This window comes from Phocoena sinus, chromosome 4 (assembly GCF_008692025.1).
Source record: "Phocoena sinus isolate mPhoSin1 chromosome 4, mPhoSin1.pri, whole genome shotgun sequence".
Taxonomy (NCBI): Eukaryota; Metazoa; Chordata; class Mammalia; order Artiodactyla; family Phocoenidae; genus Phocoena; species Phocoena sinus.
In genome coordinates, this window is record NC_045766.1 from 90,022,722 (window position 1) to 90,044,624 (window position 21,903).

Consider the following 21,903-nt stretch of genomic DNA (forward strand, 5'->3'; position numbering starts at 1 on the left):
GCCTACTTTCTGCAGGGTTTTTATCATAAATGGGTGTTGAATTTTGTTGAAAGTTTTCTTTGCATCTATTGAGATGATCATATGGTTTTTCTCCTTCAATTTGTTAATATGGTTTATCACATTGATTGATTTGTGTATATTGAAGAATCCTTGCATTCCAAGAATAACCCCCACTTTATCATGGTGTATGATCCTTTTAATGTGCTGTTGGATTCTGTTTGCTAGTATTTTGTTGAGGATTTTTGCATCTATGTTCATCAGTGATATTGGCCTGTACTTTTCTTTCTTTGTGACATCCTTGTCTGGTTTTGGTATCAAGGTGATGGTGGCCTCGTAGAAGGAATTTGGGAGTGTTCCTCCCTCTGCTATATTTTGGAAGAGTTTGAGAAGGATAGGTGTTAGCTCTTCTCTAAATGTTTGATAGAATTCGCCTGTGAAGCCATCTGGTCCTGGGCTTTTGTTTGTTGGAAGATTTTTAATCACAGTTTCAATTTCAGTGCTTGTGATTGGTCTGTTCATATTTTCTATTTCTTCCTGATGCAGTCTTGGCAGGTTGTGCATTTCTAAGAATTTGTCCATTTCTTCCAGATTGTCCATTTTATTGGCATAGAGTTGCTTGTAGTAATCTCTCATGATCTTTTTTATTTCTGCAGTGTCAGTTGTTACTTCTCCTTTTTCATTTCTAATTCTATTGATTTGAGTCTTCTCCCTTTTTTGCTTGATGAGTCTGGCTAGTGGTCTATCTATTTTGTTTATCTTCTCAAAGAACCAGCTTTTAGTTTTATTGATCTTTGCTATTGTTTCCTTCATTTCTTTTTCATTTATTTCTGATCTGATTTTTATGATTTCTTTCCTTCTGCTAGCTTTGGGTTTTTTTTGTTCTTCTTTCTCTAATTGCTTGAGGTGCAAGGTTAGGTTGTTTATTCGAGATGTTTCCTGCTTCTTAAGGTGGGCTTCTATTGCTATAAACTTCCCCCTTAGAACGGCTTTTGCTGCATCCCATAGGTTTTGGGCCGTCATGTCTCCATAGTCATTTGTTTCTAGGTATTTTTTTATGTCCTCTTTGATTTCTTCAGTGATCACTTCATTATTAAGTAGTGTATTGTTTAGCTTCCATGTGTATGTATTTTTTACAGATCTTTTCCTGTAATTGATATCTAGTCTCATGGCGTTGTGGTTGGAGAAGATACTTGATACAATTTCGATTTTCTTAAATTTACCAAGGCTTGATTTGTGACCCAAGATATGATCTATCCTGGAGACTGTTCCATGAGCACTTGAGAAAAATGTGTATTCTGTTGTTTTTGGATGGAGTGTCCTATAAACATCAATTAAGTCCATCTTGTTTAATGTATAATTTAAAGCTTGTGTTTCCTTATTTATTTTCATTTTGGATGATCTGTCCATGGGTGAAAGTGGGGTGTTAAAGTCCCCTACTATGATTGTGTTACTGTCAATTTCCCCTTTTATGACTGTTAGTATTTGCCTTATGTACTGAGGTGCTCTTATGTTGGATGCATAAATATTTACAATTGTTATATCTTCTTCTTGGATCGATCCCTTGATCATTATATAGTGGCCTTCTTTGTCTCTTCTAATAGTCCTTATTTTAAAGTCTATTTTGTCTGATATGAGAATTGCTACTCCAGCTTTCTTTTGGTTTCCATTTGCATGGAATATCTTTTTCCATACCCTTACTTTCAGTCTGTATGTGTCTCTAGGTCTGAAGTGGGTCTCTTGTAGACAGCATATATAAGGGTCTTGTTTTTGTATCCATTCAGCCAATCTGTGTCTTTTGATGGGAGCATTTAGTCCATTTACATTTAAGGTAATTATCGATATGTATGTTCCTATTCCCATTTTCTAAATTGTTTTGGGTTCGTTTTTATAGGTCTTTTCCTTCTCCTGTGTTTCTTGTCTAGAGAAGTTTCTTTAGCATTTGTTGTAAAGCTGGTTTGGTGGTGCTGAACTCTCTCAGCTTTTGTTTGTCTGTAAAGGTTTTAATTTCTCCATCAAATCTGAATGAGATCCTTGCTGGGTAGAGTAGTCTTGGTTGCAGGTTTTTCTCCTTCATCACTCTTGGTATGTCCTGCTACTCCCTTCTGGCTTGTAGGGTTTCTGCTGAGAGATCAGCTGTTAACCTTATGGGGATTCCCTTGTGTGTTATTTGTTGTTTTTCCCTTGCTGCTTTTAATATGCTTTCTTTGTATTTAACTTTTGACAATTTGATTAATATGTGTCTTGGCATATTTCACCTTGGATTTATCCTGTATGGGACTCTCTGTGCTTCCTGGACTTGATTAACTATTTCCTTTCCCATATTAGGGAAGTTTTCAACTATAATCTCTTCAAATATTTTCTCAGTCCCTTTCTTTGCCTCTTCTTCTTCTGGAACCCCTATAATTCGAATGTTGGTGCGTTTAATGTTGTCCCAGAGGTCTCTGAGACTGTCCTCAGTTCTTTTCATTCTTTTTTCTTTATTCTGCTCTGCAGTAGTTATTTCCACTATTTTATCTTCCAGGTCACTTATCCATTCTTCTGCCTCAGCTATTCTGCTATTGATCCCATCTAGAGTACTCTTAATTTCATTTATTGTGTTGTTCATCGTTGCTTCTTTCATCTTTATTTCTTCTAGGTCCTTGTTAACTGTTTCTTGCATTTTGTCCATTCTACTTCCAAGATTTCGGATCATCCTTACTATCATTATTCTGAATTCTTTTTCAGGTAGACTGCCTATTTCCTCTTCATTTGTTAGGTCTGGTGTATTTTTATCTGGCTCCTTTATCTGCTGTGTGTTTTTCTGTCTTCTCATTTTGCTTATCTTACTGTGTTTGGGGTCTCCTTTTTGCAGGCTGCAGGTTCATAGTTCCCGCTGTTTTTCATGTCTGTCTCCAGTGGCTAAGGTTGGTTCAGTGGGTTGTGTAGGGTTCCTGGTGTAGGGGACTAGTGCCTGCGTTGTGGTGGATGAGGTTGGATCTTGTCTCTCTAGTGGGCAGGTTCATGTCTGGTGGTGTGTTTTGGGGTGTCTGTGGACTTATTATGATTTTAGGAAGCTTCTCTGCTAATGGGTGGGGTTGTGTTCCTGTTTTGCTAGTTGTTTGGCATAGGTTGTCCAGCACTGTAGCTTGCTGGTTGTTGAGTGAAGCTGGGTGCTGGTGTTAAGATGGAGGTCTCTGGGAGATTTTCGCCGTTTGATATTATGTGGAGCTGGGAGGTCTCTTGTTGACCAGTGTCCTGAAGTTGGCTTTCCTACCTCAGAGGCAGAGCCGTGACACCTGGCTGGAGCACCAAGAGCCTTTCATCCACACGGCTCAGAATAAAAGGGAGAAAAAGTAGAGAGAATTAGTAGAAGTATGAAGAAAGAAAGAAAGAAAGCAGGGAAGGAAGGAAGAAGGAAAGAAAGAAGCAAAGAAGGAAAGAAGGAAAGAAAGGAGGGAGGGAGGGAGGAAGGAAAGAAGGAAGGAGGGAAGGAAGGAAAAAAGTCAGAAAGAAAGAAGATACAGTTAAATAAAATAAAGTATAATAAAGTTATTGAATTAAAAAATAATTATTTAGAAAAAAAAAGGGGGGGACGGATAGAACCTTAGGACAAATGTTGGAAGCAAAGCTATGCAGACAAAATCTTACACAGAAGCATACACATACACCCTCACAAAAAGAGGTAAAGGGGAAAAAAATCAAAAATCTTGCTCTCAGAGACCACCTCCTCAATTTGGGATGATTCGTTGTCTAAAGGAGGGAAGGAAGGAAGGAAAGAAAGAAAGAAAGAACGAAGGTAAAGTATAAAAAAGTTATTAAAATTAATTATTAAGAAAAAAAATTTAAAAAAGAAACATGGACGGATAGAACCCTAGGACAAATGGTGGAAGCAAAACTATACAGACAAGATCTCACACAGAAGCATACACATTCACAAAAAGAGGAAAAGGGGAAAAAATCATAGATCTTGCTCTCGAAGCCCACCTCCTCAGTTTGGGATGACTCGCTGTCTATTCATGTATTCCACAGATGCAGGGTACATCAAGTTGATTGTGGAGCTTTAATCCGCTGTTTCTGAGGCTGCTGGGAGAGATTTCCCTTTCTCCTCTTTGTTCTCACAGCTCCCAGGGGCTCAGCTTTGGATTTGGCCCTGCCTCTGCGTGTAGGTCCCTGGAGGGCGTCTGTTTTTTGCTCAGACAGGACGGGGTTAAAGGAGCCGCTGATTCGGGGGCTCTGGCGCACTCAGGCCGTGGGGGGCGGGGAGGGGCACTGTGTGCGTGGCGGGCCTGCGGCGGCAGAGGCTGGCGTGACGCTGCATCAGCCTGAGGCCCGCCGTGCGTTCTCCCGGGGAAGTTGTCCCTGGATCCCGGGAACCTGGCAGTGGCGGGCTGCACAGGCTCCGCGGAAGAGGGCTGTGGAGAGTGACCTGTGCTCGCACACAGGCCCCTTGGTGGCGGCAGCAGCAGCCTTAGCATCTTCCGCCTGTCTCTGGGGTCCGCGCTTTTAGCCGCGGCTTGCGCCCGTCTCTGGGGTTCGCGCTTTTAGCCGCGGCTTGCGCCCGTCTCTGGGGTTCGCGCTTTTAGCCGTGGCTCGCGCCCGTCTCTGGAGTTCCTTTAAGCAGCGCTCTTAAACCCCTCTCCTCGCGCACCAGGAAACAAAGAGGGAAGAAAAAGTCTCTTGCCTCTTCGGCAGGTGCAGACTTTTCCCCGGACTCCCTCCCGGCTAGCCGTGGTGCACTAACCACTTCAGGCTATGTTCAAGCCACCAACCCCATTCCTCTCCCTGCGCTCCGACCGAAACCGAAACCCGAGCCTCAGCTCGCAGCCCCGCCCGCCCCGGCGGGTGAGCAGACAAGCCTCTCGGGCTGGTGAGTGCCGGTCGGCACCGATCCTCTGTGCAGGAATCTCCCTGCTTTGCCCTCCGCACCCCTGTTGCTGTGCACTCCTCCGCGGCTCCGAAGCTCCCCCCTCCGCCTCCCAAAGTCTCCGCCCGCGAAGGGGCTTCCTAGTGTGTGGAAACTTTTCCTCCTTCACAGCTCCCTCCCACTGGTGCAGGTGCCGTCCCTATTCTTTTGTCTCTGTTTTTTCTTTTGCCCTACCCAGGTACGTGGGGAGTTTCTTGCCTTTTGGCAGGTCTGAGGCCTTCTGCCAGCCCTCAGTAGGTGTTCTGTAGGAGTTGTTCCACGTGTAGATGTATTTCTGGTGTATCTGTGGGGAGGAAGGTGATCTCCGCGTCTTACTCTTGCACCATCTTCCCAGACGCCGATTTGCGTATATTGAAGAATCCTTGCACTCCTGGAATAAACCCCACCTGATCATGGTGTATGATCCCTTTAATATGCTGTTGGATTCTGTTTGCCAGGATTTTGTTGAGGATTTTTGCATGTATGTTCATCAGTGATATTGGTCTGTAGTTTTTTTTGTGACATCTTTGTCTGGTTTTGGTATCAGGGTGATGGTGACCTCGTAGAATGAGTTTGGGAGTTTTCCTCCCTCTGTTATATTTTGGAAGAGTTTGAGAAGGATAGGTGTTAGCTCTCGTCTAAATGTTAGAATTCGCCTGTGAAGCCATTTGGTCCTGGGATTTTTTTTTTGTTGGAAGATTTTTAATCACAGTTTCAATTTCAGTGCTTGTGATTGGTCTGTTTATATTTTCTATTTCTTCCAGGTTCAGTCTCAGAAGGTTGTGCTCTTCTAAAAATTTGTCCATTTCTTCTGGATTGTCCATTTTATTGGCATATAGTTGCTTGTAGTAAGCTCTCATGATCCTTTGTATTTCTGCATTGTCAGTTGTTACTTCTCCTTTTGCAATTCTAATTCTATTGATTTGAGTCTTCTCCCTTTTTTTCTTGATGAGTCTGGTTAATGGTTTATCAATTTTGTTTATCTTCTGAAAGGACCAGATTTTAGTTTTATTGATATTTGCTATTGTTTCCTTCATTTCTTTTTCATTTATTTCTGATCTGATCTTTATGATTTCTTTCCTTCTGCTAACTTTGGGATTTTTTTTTGTTCTTCTTTCTCTAATTGCTTTAAGTGTAAGGTTAGGTTGTTTATTTGAGGTTTTTCTTTTTTCTTGAGGTAGGATAGTATTGCTATAAACTTCCCTCTTAGAACTGCTTTTGCTGCATCCCATAGGTTTTGGGTCATCATGTTTTCATTGTGATTTGTTTCTAGGTATTTTTTATTTCCTCTTTGATTTCTTCAGTGATCTCTTGGTTATTTAGTAGTGTATTGTTTAGCCTCCATGTGTTTGTATTTTTCAGTTTTTTTTTCCTGTAATTGATATCTAGTCTTATAGCGTTGTGTTTGGAAAATATACTTGATATAATTTCAATTTTCTTAAATTTACCGAGGCTTGATTTGTGACCCAAGATATGATCTATCCTGTAGAATGTTCCATGCATCCTTGAGAAGAAAGTGTATTCTGTTGTTTTTGGATGGAATGTCCTGTAAATATCAATTAAGTCCATCTTGCTTAATGTGTCATTTAAAGCTTGTGTTTCCTTATCACAAGGAAACACAAATCACCCTTCCCAAATCACCTTTCTGATTGGTGAAAGTGGGGTGCTAAAGTCCCCTATTATTGTGTTACTGTCCATTTCCCCTTTTTTGGTTGTTAGCATTTGCCTTATGTATTGAGGTGCTCCTATGTTGGGTGCTTAAATATTTACAATTGTTAAATCTTCTTCCTGGATTGATCCCTTGATCATTATGTAGTGTCCTTCTTTGTGTCTTGTAATAGTCTTTATTTTAAAGTCTATGTTGTCTCATATGAGAATTGCTACTCCAGCTTTCTTTTGGTTTCCATTTGCATGGAATATCTTTTTCCATCCCCTCACTTTCAGTCTGTATGTGTCCCTAGGTCTGAAGTGGGTCTCTTGTAGACAGCACATATACAGGTCTTCTTTTTGTATCCATTCAGCCAGTCTATGTCTTTTGTTTGGAGCAGTTAATCTATTTACATTTAAGGTAATTATTGATATGCATGTTCCTGTTACCATTTTCTTATTGTGTGTGTGTGTGTTAAGAAATATTAGTTTTATTTAACCAGTTTTCACAGCTGAATATTTATTCTATAAAAACTTTACAGATTGTACAGTTTATATATAGTTCAAACTACTGAACCAAAAAAGTAGGTCCCACAGATGCAAAAATACTGCACCAGCCAATCCATGGTAAAGGCAGATTTACACTCTGTACAGCTCTCCACAAGGCCAGGAGGTGGTCGGTTCTAAGTATAAACTTCAAAACTGTACAAAAATAAGGCTTTGATTTTATTTCATTCTTCATACATTCAATATGATTGCAAGCTCAGAAGCCTACCGAATGATAGGTGTTTGGAATCAGGAATCAGTCCCCACTCCTGGCAGGAATGCGGACATCTATTTACACAGGGCACTCTCAGACAGAATCCTGTACTTGGTATATTGTGTAGACATGAAAGCAGAGACCAAGAATATTAAACGTCAATATAAGGTAGTTTTTTATCTTAAAAAGGAGTTTCTGCATTTAATAGTGTGCCAAAAGAATTTTAACTTATTAAATAAAATATATTCTAAGTGAACCGAAAAATTACACTTTATAAACATAAAAATACTTTATTTTTGGTGTAATACATCAATCATATCTGCAAATAGAAAACCAAAACTGTATGTAAAGTAGTTCTCACCCAGTAACAAGAAGCACTTACATAGTTATTTTTTCAAATGGGTCAGAAAAACTAATTATAAACCCCTATAACTTAGAGATCATACTTAGCTATTCAGTGATTTGCTAACACTGCAAAACAAGCTTTCCCCTAGAGAGAGTGGTTTCTTCCTGTTAACTGGGTAAGAATCGGACATATTTAAGAAAGAAGGCAGAATCAACTGATTTCTCAGCATTAATCCTAGGTGTGTTTTAGTCTGGGGGTATATTCAGCAGTGGGTGTTTAATCAGAAATACTTATCCTAAAAGAATAAGTGTTCCTTTCGATTGAGAAGTTTCCATCTCTGACGTTTTGTACCTTCCTGGAGACAAGGGCATGCCTCAGATCTTTCCATATTTCTATTTGGGGTGGGTGGGGGGGCGGACTAACACCTCTTTAGATTCTGTTTTCTAGAAGGAAAAAACAAGGAAAACAAACATTATTCCAGACTTTTCTGACACCCAAACCAGGAAAACACACTTCTTTTTTATACAGTACTAGCCAAAGATAACAAAAAGTAGAGCCTTAAAGAGCAGCCCAGAGCTCACAATTATACATTTATACCTGTGTGTGTATTAAGTATAAAATAATGACGTTTGGACAAGCTTTGTAGTATTTATTTTAAAGTTACAGTACTTAAAAACTCCTTGGTAATAAATAGCTTGGCTGTTTCAAGTCCTGCTTCCAAGAGTGAGCTCCACATGAACCTGTTTCAGGCTGTGAGGGTGGGTCCGCACCCCAGGGAGTCCCAGCCGGCCTGCGCGATGCAACTACAGGGTTGTCTGGGGCAGCCTGGCCGTCAGAACTCGTCGATCTTCCTCTGCAGGTACTTGAACATGGAGTCCATGCCCTGGGCCGAGCCCCAGATCTTCTTCAGCACCTCGCACTCCCGCTCGTTGGCCTGCTCCAGCTCCAGCTTCATGTTGCAGCGCACCAGGGCCTTGGATTCCTCGAGCACGACTGGGTTACAGGAGGCGAGCTCCTTAATGTGGACCATGACTTCCTGGGTGAAGGTCCCGGAGGAGAACACCTGGGAGACCAGGCCCTTGCCGCACGCCTCCTGCGCCGTCAGCTTCCGTCCGCTGAGCAGCATTTCATTTGCACATGCTCCTCCCATAATCTTGGGAAACATCACGGTGGAACAACCATCTGGACTCTGTCCGAAGGCAGTGTAGGGTGTTTGGAACCAAGCCTTCTCATTGGCCCAAACTACGTCACAGAGAGGCAGGATGGACGCTCCTAGTCCAATGGCTGGGCCGTTTACGGCTACAATAATAAGCTTCTTAAACTGAATGAAAGTATTCACAAAGTTTCTGATGGCCTTGGCCATTTTCGTGCTCTCTCTCTTCCAGTCGTTGGTCAGGCGCCGGATGGAGTAGATGAAGTCAAGGCCGCAGCAGAAGACGCTGCCCACGGCGCTGAACAGCACCAGCTTGCTGTCGTCAGCAGCGGCCGTGTTCAGGGCGCTCTGCACTTCCTTCATCACCTCTGGGTTCAGAGAGTTGTTCTCGGATGACTTCGTGGACAGCAGGATGTGGGTGAAGCCGTCCTGCTTCCGGACGACGATGTCCCTGTACCTGTAGGCGCTTTCCGTCTGCCTCACGCTGAAACGCAGCCGCTTGTCGAAGGGCTGGTTTTGTCTGTCATCGATGAATTTCCTCTTCCCGGCCGTCACGCTGGTGACTGACATCTGCAGGCTGGTCATCCCGTTGGCCGTCAGCACGTCCATGAATGGGGAGGAACCTTTCCCGTTCACGGCTAGCCCCGTGGCCATAGCCGCGGTCACAGGGCCGGACACCTGCGGCACCAGCGGGTGTATCAGGGGCCGGCTCCCCATCTGCGCACGCTCGGCAATGGGGCCCAGCAGAGCTCCTACCGGCTTTTTAGCTGCCACCTCCGGCACCACCGTGTCCTCCTGCCCCTGTTCGACGGGGTCCAGTTTCTCGGGGCTCTCACTCTGAAAGCCATCCACCGCGCTCCTGCTCTTGATGGGGCTCTTGGGCACGAGGATCTTTATACCTGACTTGGCCAGGTCCGTGTTATTCCGGTTCAAGAGGGACGGGGCTGGGTCCTTCCTGAACTTCTGGCTGGCAGCAAACAGCGGGCTGGCCTTGGGCTCGTGCTCTTTGCCAACCACTAGCGATTCAAGAGAGGCCTTGGAAAAGCTGCTGTTGGTGGACCTGGAAATCTGCTTCCTAGCGTTGTTCGGGGAGGCCCGGTTGGCCCTGGTGAAGGGGCCCTCCCTCTGCTTCTCGGTGTGGTGCCTGTTGAAGTCGTGGATGTACTCCTTGCAGTTTACCAGGTTCTGCTCTGGTTCCCAGGTGTCGTCCTCGCTGTCGTAGCCCTTCCACTGGACCAAATATTCTGTCTTCCCTTTTTTGTTCTTCCTTTTGTCAACGATTCTTTCAACCTCGTACAGCTCCTCGGAGGCCATGGTGGGCGGTGGAGCTGGGGGCGTGGGGCAAGGCCGTTGAGGTGCCACGCAGCTGGTGGCCGACACTTTGTTTCAGTTGGGTCCCTGCGTGGCCTGCGCTTCCGGCTCCACTCGGCTCCGGCGCCAGTCGGGTGCGGACCGGCGCTCACTCCTGCCGGTGTGGGCCGCCGGCCGGGCTGTGCGCAGGAGCAGCTACGCAACGTGCCCTCCGCGCCGCACTCACTCCCAGGCGGGCCGACTCGGGCTCAGGCTCATTGCGTAGCCGTGGGACGGGGCGGGGCGGGGCGGGGCGGGGCGGGGCAGGGCGGGGCCGGGGTGGGCGCGGCAGTGATGCAGGGCAGCGCGTTGGCTCCGCGGCTCCCGCTCTCCGGTGTAGTGCAAAAATCTTTCTCTTTCTTATTATTTTGGGTTTGTTATTGTAGGTCTTTTCCTTTTCTTGTGTTTCCTGCCTAGAGAAGTTCCTTTAGCATTTGTTGTAAAGCTGGTGTGGTGGTCTGAGTTCTCTTAGCTTTTGCTTGTCTGTAAAGGTTTTAATTTCTCTGTTGAATCTGAATGAGGTCCTTGCCAGGTAGGGTAATCTTGGTTGTAAGTTTTTCCCTTTCATCACTTTAAATACGTCCTGCCATTCCCTTCTGGCTTGCAGAGTTTCTGCTGAAAGATCAGCTGTTAAACTTTTAAGGATTCCCTTGTATGTTATTTGTTGCTTTTCCCTTGCTGCTTTTAATACTTTTTCCTTGTATTTAATTTTTGATAGTTTGGTTAATATGTGTCTTGGCGTGTTTTTCCTTGGATTTATCCTGTATGGGACTCTCTGTGCTTCCTGGACTTGACTATTTCCTTTCCCATATTAGGGAAGTTTTCAACTATAAGCTCTTCAAATATTTTCTCAGTCCATTTCTTTTTCTCTTCTTCTGGGACCCCTATAATTCGAATGTTGGTGCATTTAATGTTGTCCCAGAGATCTCTGAGACTGTCCTCAATTCTTTTCATTCTTTTTTCTTTATTCTGCTCTGCAATAGTTATTTCCACTATTTTACCTTCCAGGTCACTTATCTGTGCTGCCTCAGTTATTCTGCTCTTGATTCCTTGTGGAGAATTTTAATTTCATTTATTGTGTTGTTCATCATTGTTTGCTCTTTAGTTCTTCTAGGTCCATGTTAAATCTTTCTTGTATTTTCTCCATTCTGTTTCCAAGATTTTGGATCATCTTTACTATCATTACTCTGAATTCTTTTTCAGATAGACCGCCTATTTCCTGTCCATTTGTTTGGTCTGGTGGGTTTTTACCTTGCTCCTTCATCTGCGCTGTGTTTGTCTGTCTTCTCATTTTGCTTAACTTACTGTTTTTGGGTCTCCTTTTCGCAGGCTGCAGGTTCATAGTTCCCGTTGTTTTTGGTGTCTGCCTCCCGTGGGTAAGGTTGGTTCAGTGGGTTGTGTAGGCTCCCTGGTGGAGGGGACTGGTGCCTGTGTTCTGGTGAATGAGGCTGGATCTTGTCTTTCTGGTGGGCAGGACCATGTCCAGTGGTGTGTTTTGGGGTGTCTATGAACTTATTATGATTTTAGGCAGCCTCTCTGCTAATGGGTGGGGTTGTGTTCCTGTCTTGCTAGTTGTTTGGCTTGGGGTGTCCAGCACTGGAGTTTGCTGGTCATTGAGTGGAGCTGGGTCTTAGCGTTGAGATGGGGATCTCTGGGAGGTCTCTGGCTGATTGATATTGCGTGGGGCTGGGTGGTCTCTGGTGGACCAATGTCCTGAACTTGGCTCTCCCACCTCAGAGGCTCAGGACTGACACCCATCCAGTGCACCAAGACACTGTCAGCCACACGGCTGCTAGTGTTGGATGGTCTCCTGCAGAGGGGGTGTGGCTGTGGCTCACCGCAGGGACAAGGACACTGCCAGCAGAAGTTCTGGGAAGTACTCCTTGGCATGAGCCCTCCCAGAGTCCACCATTAGTCCCACCAAAGACTGCTACAAACATTCTAAAGAGTGTTAAAAACCTTAAAATTTGAATTACCCTATGTCTCAGCCATCCCTTAACTGTGAATTTATCTTATGGAAAGAATTAGAGATGTGTGAAAAGATATACATCTAAGATGATTTATCAAATTTATTTATAACATTGAAAAACTGGAAGAGCCTTAATGTCCAACAATAAGTTACTAGTTAAGTAAAATATGTATGTTTAAATGATGGAAAGCTGCATAGACATTTAAAATTATGTCATAGAAGACTATATACTGTCATGGAAAAATGTTCCTGATATGTAGCCCAGTGAAAATAGCAAGTTACAAAACAGTATATTATAAAAATATTATTCATATATAAACATAACAGACTGAGGTGTACAAATGCAAATATTTTTTAAATTGCTGCTATATTCTCAAAGCTTTGATTTTCCAATCTACACAGAACATACATATTTTTGGCCTATTCTTGTTTAAATCTTAGTCTAGTCCCCTGATATTTATAATCCAATCTAGTTATTAGAGTCTTAGGCTCTCTTTGTTGACAATTCTGTCAAAATTCAATATTATTAGCTGTCACTATTCATAGTGACACTGTCTACTCTACCTTCACCAACTCTAAACAGAGCAGGGGAGAGAAATCCTCTTCTTGTGCCTGCCCAAGAGCATCAGTAGTGGGAGGAAGACCTGGTCTTGACCTGGGGCCACCTTATTTCCATGACATCTACTGCTATGGAGTCTCGGTGAAAGCCAGATGCATGGTTTCCTGAGACCATATTTTGTTCCGCACTAGCCCCCTCACAGAGCACCCCCTCACCATGTAGGGGCAGCTGTGTATCGTTTTGGCACACTCAGGAAGCTCTACACCTCCTACCTGTCTGCTAATCTCTGCGCTCAGGTTAGACCTTGAGATCTTCTTCTGTGCCCTCTGAGGTGAGTCATTGACAACTGGAAAAGGTGTGTCTCTTTTCTCCTCTCTCTTCCAGGCACACCCCAAGATCTCTTTGAGTCCTACTAGTATTGATTATCCCATTGATCATTCTGCCTTCTGAAATCACCTGATTTCCTGAGCAGGACACTTCCATCTTTAAGGGGCACGTGTCAAATAGCTACCTTGCTACCTGGGAATGGGATGGGATGGGGTAGAAAGGCCATGGAGTCAGGAAGACAATTTGTCATCCCTGAAGGATCTCAGAGAGCCATCCTGAGAATCCTGGCCAGGACTTTCTCAATTAAAAAAAATGTTTTAAGTATATTTATGTAAGATAAACTTCCCCATTGTAAATATACAGTCAGGTGAGAATTAACAAAGGCAAACACCCATGTAATCACCACAGTCAAAATACAGAACATTTCATCTGTCCAAGAAGTCCTCTCTTGCCCTTCAAAGTCAATTCCTGCTCCCCTGTCTTAGGCAACTGATGGTCTGCTTTCTATCCCTTGAGATTTGCTATAATTTCATGTAAGTGCTATATACAGCATGTACTTTCTTGTGTCTGGCTAAGCACAATGTCTTTGAGATTCATCCATGGTATTGCTGTAGTTTGTTTCTTTTCATTTGTAACATTCCATTATGTGGATATATCAAAATAGGCTTATCCTTTCACTTGTTAATAGATATTTGTATTGTTTCCAGTTTGGGGTTATTACAAATAAAGCTGCTATAAACATTTATGTACAAGTCTTTTTTTTTTTTTTTTTTTTTTCTATATGCGGGCCTCTCACTGTTGTGGCCTCTCCCACTGTGGAGCACAGGCTCCGGACGCGCAGGCCCAGCGGCCATGGCTCACTGGCCCAGCCGCTCCACAGCATGTGGGATCCTCCCGGACCGGGGCACGAACCCGTGTCCCCTGCATCGGCAGGTGGACTCCCAACCACTGCGCCACCTGGGAGGCCCTATGTACAAGTCTTTATGTGGATATATGTGCTCATCTCTCTTGGGTAAAATACCTAGGAGTGGAATGATTTGGTCATATGATAGTGTACATATCAATTTATAAAACTGCCAAACTGTTTTCCAACGTAGTTGTACCATTTTTTGCATTCTCATTGGAAGTGTATAAAAATTCCAGTTCCTCCATATCATTGCCAACACTTCTTTTTGTCAGTCTTTATAATTTCAGCCATTCTAGCAGCTGCATAGTGGTATCCCACTGTGGTTTAATTTGCATTTCCTGATGACTAGTGATGTCGAGCATCTTTTCATGTGCTTATTAGCCATTTGTGTGTCTTCTTTGGTGAAGTATCTGTTCAAATCTGTTGCCCATTTTTTAAAAATAAACTTTTTTATAATAGTTTTTTGATTTACAGAGAAGTTGCATAGAACAAAAGAGTTCCCACATACCACACACCCAGTTTTCTCTACTGCTAACATCTTACTTTAGAACGATTTATTTGTTACCACTAATAACCCAATATTGATATAGTATTATTAACTAAAGTTCATCTTATATTCTGATTTCCTTTCTTTTCACCTAAGGTCCTTTATCCCCACAGGATCCCACCTAGGATACTACATTAAACATAGTTATCACGTTTCCTTAGGCTCCTCTAGACTGTTCATTTCTCAGGCTTTCCTTGATTTTGATGATCTTGACAGTTTGGTAGAATATTGGTTAGCTGTTTTATAGAATGTTCCTTAACTAGAGTTTATCTGGTATCTTTCACATGGTTAGACTGGGGTTGTGAGTTTTTGTGGGAAAAGATCACAGAGGGAAAGTGTCACTCTTATCACCTCAGTCATATCAAGGGCACATGCTACCAACACAACTGATAACTGTTGATGTTAACCTTGATCACATGGCCAAGGTTATGATTGTCAGGTTCTCCATTGTACAGTTTTTTTTTTCTACCTCCCATAATATATTTTGTGGAAGAAAGTCACCATGCATAGCCCCCACTTAAGGGTTGGGGAGTAATATTCCACTTTCCTGAGGTAAAATATCTGAATAAATTACTTGGAATACTTCTGTATGGGAGATTTGCCTATTGGCCCCATTTATTTACTCACTCAAGCATTTGTTTATATCGGTATAAACTCATTAGCATACATTTTCAACTTTGGATTATATTCCAATACTATATTATTCATTTTGTTGCTCAAATTGTTTTATCGGTAGTCTTTCAGTTAGCTCCTGTGTCCATCTGATATGTCCCCATCGTTGTGTTTTTTCAAGCATTTCTCTTCTGGAATAACAAGATATATCTAGGAGAAAAGATCTGATGTGTTAATTAATTTGCCTTTTCTCCTACCCAGGTGCTTGCAAGACTCAGATCTTTCCACACTCTGTCACTGCTGGATCCCTTACACGTGTCCCCCACTCCCCACAGATGCCATCTTTTGTTTAGAGGACACAGGGCAAGACATGTAGAGAAACATTTCTCTACATGCTTGAATGGTGCTTGAATAGGTTCATAGGGAAGAGGTTACAGTAATTGTAACCCTGTGACAACATTGAGTATAAGATTCTGCGTGTCCATTAGGAACTATATAGTGTATGTGATACGGAGCACCCTCTAAAGCAAAGTTTCAACAGCGGTACCAAGTGGAGGAAATAATGTATGTAGGTCAACATAAACAAGTGACTGCCAGTTCTGTTTAAAAACCTGCAATGGAGCACCTCAGTCAACCATTCCAATGTTGAAATAACTTTTTCCTCTGGTTGCTGTGTATCAGTGGTCATAAAACTATAGCCCACAGGCCAAACCCAAGCCAGTGACTGCTTTTGTAAATAAAGTTTTATTGGCGCACAGCCACTCATTCTTTGTGCATTGTTTACACCTACTCTCACGCTCAGATGGCAGAGCTGAGTAGTTACAAAGCCTAAAGAAATATTTCTCTGGCCCTTTACAGAAGAAGTTTCCTGACCACTGCTCTATTTCATGACTAGCTTAAATCTTACACAACAATAAAGGGTCATTTTTGTGAGTTACAGCCTCCAGGGGGACAGAGAACCACCTATCAGTGCCATCTCTCCAAGTAACCTTCATATGAGAAGTCTTAAGTACCCACTTGTAAAATTAAATAACCATGTTTATCTAATCCCCTTGCTTTGACCTTCTCTATTTTATCTAAAACCAAAATTCACAATTATGCTTAATTGCTAAATAGGCTCACAGGTTAGGAATACATATGCAGAAGCCTAAAATGTTGATCAAATACCTTTCAGAAATTTAGGAGTGAGACAAACTTTCTCCTTAACTGGAGGATGTCAGGCATTTAAAGAAGTGAAGAGCACCTGGATACATTGTGGGACTTGGATCTTTTCCACTTTTTTGCTTTTCTAAATTCAGGGCATTGTATTTATTGATCTACAGAAAGGCTTTGGGTAGTGGGTGTGGACAGGTGGAACACACGGTAACACAGGTGTAACAAAGGCTTTCAAAATAAAATGCAAATTGGGTTTTAACGAAGTGCAACTATCGCAAAACCATGAAGCGATCAGGGAACTTTTTGCTCTACCTGCTTGGTAGAGTTTTATTTTATACTTTATTTCCTTCTATGTACACATTTCTTTAAAAAAAAAAAAAAGGCAGAGACTACTGAGAATGGTCATGAGAGATATAAAGAAAGGGCCAAGCGGCCAGGTAGCTCTCCTAACTCAAGAACAAAGTGACTGCCAGAGAACTCTACTGCCCAAGGTTGGCTGAAGGTATGTTTGTCTTTGCAGACAGGTGGTGCCGTCTAGTGGGAAGACATCCTGTCTGGCCTTGGTTTCTGGTTCAGCCACCCTCGGTTCTGTGTCTTGAGCTAATTCTGTAGTCTCTCTGAGCCTAATCTGTAAAACAGGGATTGTGTGTGCCTTGTATAGTTACTATAAGGATATGATATAATAGACGTACAGTGTATGGCACTTGACAAATGATAGTTTTCATGACTTATTATTTCCAGGACACTGTACAGCTACGTACACCAAGAGTAAGGGTGTCAGAGAGTGAAGTGAGATGCGACAGATCACAGACATTCTGGAATAATCACTGCGTGATCATCTCTCCTCTCTGACATTGTTTAGTTTGCTTGGACATGGAAAAGGTTAAGGAGAGCCCTGATGTAATCTTTGTACCACTCCCTTTTCATTTCTCCCTCTGCCTGCACAGAAAGTCAGGGACCTCTATGACAAATTCCAGGCATCTGTGGAGGAAATGCAGACTCCAGCATAACGAAGATTCAGAGCACAGGGAATCTGCACCCATGTGACACCCTGGCTGGGCCCTGCCTCTAGTCAAATAGTCCATTTTCTCTAGCTCCAGAGAAACAATTTAAGATCAAAGTCAGAACTTTATTTGGTTTCTCTTCTGATTCTCTTCACAGCTGATGGGCCCATGGTTTAATCCTAAAGGTGGCCAGATAGGTCACTTTGTGTTTATCTTTCTCTGAAAGATCAGGAGGCAACCCGAGGTCATGGACTCCACGCTCCACAAGAGGCCAGACCAGGGAATGAGGTGGCAATAAAGATGAGCTACAGTGCTGAGTCACCAGCAGGGCTGGCATCAGGCAGGAGTAGAAGAGGTGACTGCCTGCACCTTGAGATTGGGGGAGGGGATGGGTGGGGAGAGCATGTCCGTTTGCTAGGGCCGCCATAACAGAGTACCACAAACTGAGTGGCTTCCAACAGCAGACGTTTACTGTCAAACAGTTCTGGAGACTACAAACCCCAAATCAAGGTGTTGGCAGGGTCCTGCTCCCTCTGCAACCTGTACAGGAGAATCCTTCCTCACCTCTTCTAGCTTCTGGCATTTGTCAGCAATCCTCGACATTCCTTGGATTATAGGATTATATCCTTGATGTGCCTCTGATGTTTCCTGTTAGAAAAATCCTTGCCTCCTAAATATTTGACAGAGATGCTAGATCCCTCTTCTTCAGCCTGTTTTCAATATTGCTTAAGAATTTAGCTTCCTGGAAGGCTAGTGGCTCTAGGCTAGAGGAGAAATGCACAGGAATGTGTTCAAGCAATGAATCATCTTGAGCAGAGTAGAGACGGGAAGATGTCTCAGGAAGAGATAATAAAAAGAACAAAGAGATTTTGCATTTCCAGGAGGAATAGTAATAGTCAAGCTCCATGCAAATGAACAAAGGAAATGGGAAAAGGAAGGGAACTCCGTGACCACTCACAGGAGGGGTTGGGCTGGGGGTAAAGATGTCTGTGTCCATCAGGGAAGGAGACTTTCAGGGAGGAGGAGAAACAAACTTTATATTTCTATGTTTTAGGCCTAGAACACCAGGATATGGTTCTATTTTCCACAGTTGACAAATTGATATTTGGAATACGAGTTGCACAAAAGGAGTTATGAAACTCTGGACTGCCTTTGTCTCCAAGCTGGCCCATGGTGGTGGGATTTCTTCAATTGGAAGTGCTCTTTCAGTGTAATAAAAATGTCCACAGACGGCACAGCCCCAAACTGTTACTGTTTGAAGAGTTCATGTCCATCTGTGTTTCATATACAGTGTGATTTCCTGGGGGCATGAGGCTCTATCTACCCCCAAACATCACCTGTTTTAGCTTCTCCCAAAGTCTGAAATCTCCATGATTAAACCCCTTCCTCCAGTTTAAGACATTTTCTCCCTAAGACTCCTATAAAAATGCAAGTGTCTTCCTAGGAAAGGCAACAGTCCCATGGTTTGTCAGATTCCCTCTCGACACAGTTTGGCAACAGAGTCCCAAGAGCACCGAATTAGTCTGTAAAGGAGGGAGAGGGATGATGTGATAAGGAGCTAAGTCCTTCTCCCCAGCAGGCTCCACCCATCCAGGCGTGAGGGCTGCAGAGGGGCTGGCCTTGGGTGTAACTACAATGCTGGGGCCCTGGCAGTAATGGGCCATCAGATATCAGATGGGGGCAGGGGATAAATCATCCACAAAGGGTGACTTGGGAAACAGTGATGATACTCTCAATTTATTGGCAGACAGCCCTCCGTGAGAAATACTGTCTGGTTTCGGTTTTAATTTCTAAAGGCATACTCTATGTTTTAGGGACTTTCTAATTTTTTACACCATGGAAGAATGTGTTTTCATTAAGCAACACTGTACCAAAGATGACGTTGCTCAGGTTGTCAAAGTTGATGTACAGACATTGCCTTGAAAAGCATGTACTTCAGTTCCTTTGCTTACTTTTAGAAGCCCTGAGACAGGCACTGCCAGGTCTCCCTGGGTTTCCTTTCTTGCTGGGGTGTGATTCTTTCCTCCCTGTTGATGCCCCTCTGGCCCTGGGGCTCTTCTCCCTTCTGCACAGAGCACCCCTAGACTGTTGGTTCTCTATGTCCTTCCTAAATAAGACTGTTTAACATGAGATTTTATTATTGTGCATTTTGAATTCTACCTTTTTTTAGAATGAAGCCAATGACAAAAGAGCAAGTTTATAGGGCTAATATGAAATACATATAGAACACGGAATAATTAAACAAATACAATACAATCCTCTCTAAGTCTTTGCAGGTCTCTGCTTTAGGGTAATTTGAGAAGTTTCTTTCCTTCTTTTTAAAAGAAGGCAGCAGGGAATAGTGAAGAAAACATGGACTTTGGACCCAGACAGACATGAATTTGAACCAACTCTGCCTCTGTGAAGTGTGGCCGGACAAGTTTCATAAGCTCTCTCTGAGCTGTGCCCATTCAGCACGGATAGAAATTGCTATGTTGCAGAGTTGTAAGGATTAGAATTCATTCATAAATCCTAAGGCTGTTTTGAGGACTAAATAAGTTAATGTATGTCAACCAACTAGCAAAATGCCTGGCACTTAGGAAAAGCTCTATATATGCCATGTACTCTTATTAAACTATTAATAAACTTATAAGATATACATAAGAAAACTAGAGTTGAAAAAAATCAAGACAGACAATGGAATAATATTCAGTGCTAAAAAGAAATGTGTTTATCAAGCCATGAAAAGACACAGAGGAAAGTTAAACGCGAAGTTACTAAGTGAAATAAGTGAAAAGGCTATATTCTGTATGATTTCAACTACATGATATTCTGCAAAAGGCAAAACTATGGAGACAGTAAAAAGATCCGTGGTTACTAAGGGTTTGGGATAGGGTGTGGGGGGAAGAATAGGAAAAGCATAAAGGATTTTTAAGGCAGTGAAAATACTCGGTATGATACCATAATGATGGATACCTGTAACTATACCTTTATCCAAGCCCATAGAAGGTACAATACCAAAAATGAACCTTAAGATAAACCATGGACTTTGGATGATAATGACATGTCATCGTAGGTTCATCAGTTGTAACAAATGCACCACTCCGATGGCGGATGTTGATAATGGGGAGGTTATGTATGTATGGGGCAGGAGGTATATGGGAAATCTCTGTACCTCCCTCTCAACTTTGCTGCTCTAAAATTACTCTAAAAGATAAAGTCTAAAAAATTTAGCCAGACAAGGAACAGAAAAGAAACAATGAGCAGGGAGAAGTAAAGTTGCCTTCTTTCCCACTGTGAGTTAAGGTCCTGATTTTTATGGCTCTGGACATCCAGCAGTGGAATAAAGATGAAGACCACCAGAGGCAGGTGAGATGCAGCTTGGGGGAAGATGACAGGAGGAGAGGAGAGTGCACAGGCTTTTAGGCAGCTACAGTCTCACAGCATTTGGTAATAGCTTGAAAATGGGAGATGCCATTATCATAAAAGCATACAAACAAGGAAGTAGAGAAGTATTCATTGTTTTAAAGTCACTTAGTCAATAACATTTATCTTATTGTCTGATTATGAAAATAGTATATGTTTGTATTGAAAATTAGACAGAAAAACACAAAGTCGAAAATGAAAATAATCTGTAACAGAGAGAGGACCATCCATCACTTAGGGTCAGTCCTTGTAGTTCATATATATATATATATATATATATATATATATATATATATATACACACACACTTTTTTTTCCTTCTACAAACACAGGTTTATTTTATAAAAGTAGCATACTTACCTTTTCACTTAATTATATAATGTGAACATTGTCTCATGTCATTAAATATTCTTCTAATGCATCTTTTAAAAAGTGTATTATTAAAAATTTTAAACATATATTTTATATTTATTTTTTACAAAAAAAGGCACAAAAGCAAATTTATTTATGTTAGATATTGGAAATCTAAACCAACCAACAAACAAAACAAACCTAATATATTTACTGGCACCCATGGATACCCATTTACCAAGCAAAAAAAAAAATTTTTTTTAACATATAAAAATATAGAGTCCAGGGCTTCCCTGGTGGCACAGTGGTTGAGAGTCCGCCTGCCGATGCAGGGGACGTGGGTTCGTGACCCGGTCCGGGAAGATCCCACATGCCGCGGAGCGGCTGGGCCCGTGAGCCATGGCCGCTGAGCCTGCGCATCCGGAGCCTGTGCTCCGCAACGGGAGAGGCCACAACAGTGAGAGGCCCACGTACCGAAAAAAAGAGAGAGTCCAGAATACTGAACCTCCATGTACTCATCACCCTGATATAATAATTAACAACTCATGACCAGTTTTCTTTCATCCATACACTGTCCACTTCTCCCACCCCTCTTGGATTTTCCTGAAGCAAATTCCCTGTAACATGGAATTTCATATATAAATATTTCAGTATGTATGTCTCTCTAGAAGACATAGGCATTCTTTTAGAAGTATAATTACAATAACATTAACACACCTAAAAAATAGTAATAATTCCTTAATATCATCAAATTGCTTTCAGTGTTTACTTTTTCATGGTTGTCATATTTTAACTGTTTGAATCAGGATCAGATCTGGGTATGTGAGAGATTGCAAGAACCCTGAATTTAAATTGGAAGTATTGATATGAACTCACAATGTATTTTTATCTAAAACCAAAACACATTTTTTAAAACTCTGTACACTGAA

The 21,903-nt window shown here is 42.4% G+C and overlaps 1 protein-coding gene across 1 annotated transcript; it reads right to left on the minus strand.

The window, feature by feature from the left end:
- Positions 1 to 8,467: 8,467 nt before the first annotated feature.
- Positions 8,468 to 10,157, minus strand: LOC116753309 (chromodomain Y-like protein). Its single transcript, XM_032630953.1, has one exon. It carries the CDS (start codon positions 10,100 to 10,102, stop codon positions 8,468 to 8,470), a length of 1,635 nt encoding a protein of 544 aa, XP_032486844.1. The 5' UTR covers positions 10,103 to 10,157.
- Positions 10,158 to 21,903: the final 11,746 nt, after the last annotated feature.

Bases quoted from the DNA above. Each gene is read 5' to 3' on its own strand.
- LOC116753309 (XM_032630953.1), bottom strand. From the start codon at position 10,102: ATGGCCTCCGAGGAGCTGTACGAGGTTGAAAGAATCGTTGACAAAAGG.